The sequence below is a fragment of the Lactuca virosa genome, chromosome 6 (assembly GCF_052849685.1).
Source record: "Lactuca virosa cultivar CGN04683 chromosome 6, Lactuca_virosa_CGN04683_v6, whole genome shotgun sequence".
Classification (NCBI taxonomy): Eukaryota; Viridiplantae; Streptophyta; class Magnoliopsida; order Asterales; family Asteraceae; genus Lactuca; species Lactuca virosa.
Window position 1 is genome coordinate 451,953 of NC_136431.1, and position 5,614 is coordinate 457,566.

At 35.5% G+C, this 5,614-nt stretch overlaps 1 protein-coding gene across 1 annotated transcript; it reads left to right on the forward strand.

Moving 5' to 3' along the window:
- Positions 1-1,410: 1,410 nt before the first annotated feature.
- Positions 1,411-3,741, forward strand: LOC145120473 (aluminum-activated malate transporter 4-like). The gene is made up of 6 exons (XM_079056293.1): positions 1,411-1,804; positions 1,905-2,042; positions 2,188-2,451; positions 2,557-2,693; positions 2,803-2,949; positions 3,039-3,741. Exons 1-6 carry the CDS (start codon positions 1,474-1,476, stop codon positions 3,720-3,722), a joined length of 1,701 nt encoding a protein of 566 aa, XP_078912419.1. The 5' UTR covers positions 1,411-1,473; the 3' UTR covers positions 3,723-3,741.
- The last annotated feature ends 1,873 nt before the right edge of the window (positions 3,742-5,614 follow it).

A 5,614-nucleotide genomic window follows, 5' to 3' on the forward strand; every position in this document is an offset into this window, starting at 1 on the left:
TCGTTCTTGAACTTGAACTTCTAAGGTGAAATCCCTAAAACGAACCTAAAAAAGAAAATTCATAATCCAGTGGCCGAGAGAGGGTGGTCATTGAATGTGAAGCAGCGGTTTGATGCTCACTAATGTGAGTTGAGAGAAGATAGTCGATGTAGGGTTTAAAGAAGGAAGCCGGAGTATGTAAGGGTTGGTTTCTTGCAACTATGAAGATGGCGACGATGGTTGTATGGAGAAGACGATGGCTGCAATGATGGTGTTCTTACTGTGGTGTTTGTATGCGATTTTGATGGGATGTGGTGGAGATGACGATGATGTGAAAAGATGGTAGTGTGGAGAAGAAACTAGTAGAGGTGATGGAGTTTCATGGTTGTAATGATGGGTTTGGGGATGTTGGAGATTCCGATGATAATGGGTTGGCTTTCAGTTTCTGGAAAGAACGGCTTGCCTCCACAAGCGGAGGCTTTGGGTGTTCTATGGGATGTGGTAACAACTAACAAGGGATGATGGAACTTGTGGTGCAGGTTCCAATCAGGCAGGCCCACGTGTTTTATAAATTTCAGATAAATTTAAAATAAATAAAGTAATTGAAAATTAAATATAAATGGTATTATAGTCATTTCCTATTAAGCAGGGAATTACAACGTAACAAAATCAAAACTCGAGGACGGTCCGAGTGCAAAATAAATGTTAGGGACCAAACACACAACTTTAAAAAATCCACAAGGACGATTTCAGTAACTTGTTCTTTTTTTTAGAATTACATTACAAAAGTATGTTCCACCTTCACAATCTCGGAAATGGTCCTCAAACTATATTGTATTTTTCACATTTGGTCCAAGATATGTTGGTCATTTTTTAAAAATTAACTGCTTAAATTTCAAATTTAATGCTTGAAGGGTCAACAATGCAACAAAATGAAAACATAAGAACCAACCATGCAAGAAATAAAACAACAGAACCCGACACTTAGCATACTATCCGATAGTTGTACTGAATAGGTCTGTTTTGGCAAACCACAGGGACCACCTACACAATTTTGTCTATTTTTTTATAGTTTTAAAAATATAAACCGAAAAATATTTAGTTTGTTTTGTAAATAGCACATTGTTTATATCTCTTATAATTCTAAAAATAATTAAACTTGAAATAAATTATAATTCTTATTTAATAAAAGGTTGGCTGAATTACTAATAATGAAATAATACAAAATTTTAATTTTAAATTAACTTAGTTGTATATATAAAACATAAATAACACAATAAAAGATTGAGTTTAATTGTTTGTAAAATTATCTTGGTTTTAATATAAATTGAATGGAAATGTGAAAAAATGACATGTGGAGTAAAATTCACCTATCGAAACAACTTCTGATTTCACTACCACTCAACTCTTAGATCGGATCGGCCTCCTCGTTCTCCTTCCAACCACCGGTAATGAAAAGAAATTAATGTATTATTATTCATAAGCAATCCTGAAATGGCATACAACTTTAACACCGAGAGAAGCAAAGAAAGGTTGTTATCTCGCAAGGCCTTGTTTGAAGAGTCAGATCATAATAAGGATGGTGATGATGATGCGTCCATCCTTGACAGAATCACGAAATCATGGGAAGATCTTCAGGAGTTCCTTGTCAAGGTTTACGAAATGGGTCGGTCCGACCCCAGACAGATCATCTTTGCTGCTAAGTCCGGCTTCGCACTTGCTTTTGTTTCCGTCCTCATTTTTTTTAAAGAACCCCTTGATTACATCAGCCAATATTGCATCTGGGCAATTCTAACTGTCATTGTCGTATTTGAATTTAGCATCGGTAAACAAATTTAAATTTAAATTTATCACCCAACTAGCTAGCTAGCTCGCGACAAGATCATCATCATCACGTGCTTGTATTATTTTGTGATTGTACGTAGGAGCAACCCTTAGCAAAGGATTTAATCGTACTTTGGGGACATTTTCTGCGGCAGTGCTTGCATTGGGGTTTGCTCAAGTATCTGTGTGGGCTGGGGAATGGCATGAAATTGTGGTCATCATCAGCATCTTCATAGCAGGTCAGCTTCAACAATTATATATATATATATATATATATATATATATATATATATATATATATATATATATATATATATATATATTATATTATATTATGTGCTAGATTTATATATAAATATATTTTTTGTTTTTGTATTTATCTAGGTTCTGTGTCAACCTATATCAAACTCTATCCATCAATGAAGCCCTACGAATATGGTTTCAGGGTGTTCATGTTGACATTTTCAATAGTACTGGTGTCGGGGACTTCCCACTTCTTTAGAACAGCCGTTTCTCGATTGTTATTGGTTATAGTCGGAGCAGGCATATGTTTTATAGTTAACATATGTATTTATCCAGTCTGGTCTGGAGAAGAGCTGCACAAATTGGTGGTGAAGAATTTTAGGGGTGTTGCTACTTCCTTGGAAGGTAACAAGTGCATGTATTAATTCATATACTAATATTATTAACAACAAGCAATATAGTGTCAGTATGGATATTGAACCACGCATCCTTTTTTGTGGAATACAACAGAATGTGTTAGAAGTTACCTGCAAAACGTGGAATATGATAGGATACCTTCGAAAATTCTTGTATACCAGGCGACTGATGACCCTCTCTATACGGGATATAGAGCAGCAGTACAGTCTACAAGTCAAGAAGATGCTCTGGTATTACTTTTCTTTTTTCTTTCTAATTTTAGCCTTTTCGATTGGTGTTATGTATAATTTATATATACATATATAGCTAGGCATCCAACAAGATTATATATACATGCAGTTGGGCTTTGCGATTTGGGAACCGCCCCATGGGCGTTATAAAATGTTGAGATATCCATGGGGTCAATTTGTGAAAGTTGGCGGTGCATTAAGGCACTGTGCTTTTATGGTTATGGCAATGCATGGGTGCATACTTTCAGAAATACAGGTACGTACGTATACATTTGATTTGATTTAAGACTTAAGCAACAACATCATTGATGGGATTTATGAGATTCTATTTTGATTTCTTTATAGGCAGCAGCTGAACTGAGGATGATGTTCAGAAACGAGATTCAGAGGGTAGGGAGTGAAGGTGCCAAAGTACTAAGGGAGTTGGGAAACAAGTTGGAGAAGCTGGAAAAATTAAGCCCAAATTTTGACCTACTTGAGAAGGTGCACGAGGCCGCAGAGGAGTTGCAAATGTTGATAGATGAAAAATCATACCATCTTGTGAGTGCAGCTGCTAGACAAAGACACAAAGAATTGGAAGATCCTGATCAAGAGGAGACCGAGGAAGAGACCTCCACCGAAGCCCAACAAGCCCCCCATTTGAAACATTCTCATACCTTCAAAAACATCGACCGCCATATCACAAATATGTCCATGAATCTTCCTTCATTTGCAAACTGGGGTTCCTGTGATGAAGAGGCACTCAAACAGCAGTTACAGTGGCCTTCACGCCTCTCGGTTCTTGGGGACGCCGTTCTTAATGAACGTGAGGTTAGGACTTACGAGAGTGCAAGTGCTTTGTCTTTGGCCAATTTCACATCTTCCTTGATCGAGTTTGTTGCAAGGCTTCAGAATCTCCTCAACTCTTTTCAAGAGCTTAGCGATAAGGCAAGATTCTCAAATCCAACAAATCCTCTAGATCAAAAGGAGGAAGGGGATGATGTGGGCTTCTGGACACCATTTGGCAACTGTATGGGCTTCAACACTTGAATCGAACCGCTCTTTTCTATTTGGTAGTAATTATAGCTTCGTTTGAACTATTAGATTTAGGAACGCTCAATTTTGTATGATCCTAAGCTTCTTCTGATAATTTGAGTTTAAAAAGTATAATCATATTTTATTCATTTCTCCTAAAACTACCCAAAAAGGTTATTGAATTTGAGATGGATACAAGTTGAAAGAGCTTTGTTGATCCAGATAGAGATCAATACAATTAAGTTGAAGGAAAACAAAAAGAAAGATGCAAAATCTCTCTTATTTCTTCAATTAAATGGTTCATGACTACCTTTTCTCCGTTTAAGCCAAAACAATAAAGGAGGCATAGCATACTCTCAAGACTGAGTTTAAAGTCTCCAAAAAGTTAATCGTTGTGAAACATTAGACTATCTATCTAGAGAAACTTTGAGCATGCAAAATAATCAATATGCAAAAGATTATCTATCTAGAGAAAGTGAAATTGTAACCAAGATGAAATCATATAGAGAGGGAATAACAAACGGTTGTTTCAAAAAAATTTCATAAGTCTTATTTCTAAATTTTATCCGGTAGTTACTATAATTGAGGAAGCCCATGATAGGTCTAACTATACTTTTGATGAACTAATATGTTCCTTGCAAGCTCATGAGGAACAGTTGAATAGATCTAAATAACAAGACAAGGAAAAAGCTTTCCAAATTCAAGGTAAAAGGAGAAAGTTCTAGTGGTAGATGACACGAAAAAGGTAGCTTCATAGGTAGAGGCAAAGGTTGTGGTCATTCTTCTGAGTAACGACCCAGTAAAAAAAGCTCAACTTAATTCTTTTACAAAAACCTGTCATAAATTAAAGAAGAAAAATGACAAGCGAAATTAAGTGAATTTTGCAGAAAAATATGAGTTTGAAATGTTGTTCATGGGACATGTTAAAGATAATTCTTCCATGAGGATGTTTGGTTCGTTGATAATGGGTGCTCAAATCACATGTTGAGTTTATGTCAAATGTTTGAGGAATTGGACTAGTGGCACAAATCTAATGTTCGACTAGGCGATGAAAGATAGATCAATGTTAATGGTAAAGGTGCAATTTTATCGTTAGAATAGCAATGGTAAAAAGAATATTTTACATGATAGTATTAAATGTGACAAGTATACCCCAAAACTTATTACAGTATGTAACGGCTTAAATTTCAACTAAAATTTTCATTTTAAAATTATAACTAAACAATCTCAAAATTAAAATGTGAGTCCATTATATACTAAGAGTAAGACTAAAGAAACCATTATTTAGTCCCGATCCTAAATAGACATTAGACATTAGACATTAGACGTTAGACGTTAGACGGACCTCTCTCAGGATTGAAACGTGGATTTCATAGGTTGTCGTTGCAAGCATGATCAAGTCTGCATCCTAAACAACATTATAGGGGTGAGCATTTGGACATGTGGACCGGACCGGTGAACCGGACCAGACCGTTTGTTTGGACCCCCGGGCCGGTTCTCAGTTCTAGTATTTCAGCAAAACCGGTCTCGTCCGGCCGGTTCCTGGTAAAAACCAGTTTTGGACCGGCTTATATTTTTAAAAAATTGTATTTTGTAAAATTCTTTAAACAAACATATCTCATTCGTTTTAAGTCGGATTAAAATGCGATTTTTTCCAAAGTGTAATTTAGAGTTTGTAGATGATTTTACACACTAATTTTGTTGTTTTTGGTGTTATATTTGATGAGTTACAATCATTCAAAGATGAGATATCAAAGCTGAAATATTTAAGATTTTCAGCAAGAAATTTAAACTTTTGTATTCTGTGAATTCTTTAAACAAGCATAACTCATTCGTTTTAAGTCGGATTAACATGCGTTTTTTTTTCTAACATGTAATTTAGGGTTTGTAGATGATTTTAGACAATA

Bases quoted from the DNA above. Each gene is read 5' to 3' on its own strand.
- LOC145120473 (XM_079056293.1), top strand. From the start codon at position 1,474: ATGGCATACAACTTTAACACCGAGAGAAGCAAAGAAAGGTTGTTATCT. The intron at 1,805-1,904 runs GTAAACAAATTT...GATTGTACGTAG, and splicing joins CGTATTTGAATTTAGCATCG to GAGCAACCCTTAGCAAAGGA. The intron at 2,694-2,802 runs GTATTACTTTTC...ATATACATGCAG, and splicing joins CAAGTCAAGAAGATGCTCTG to TTGGGCTTTGCGATTTGGGA.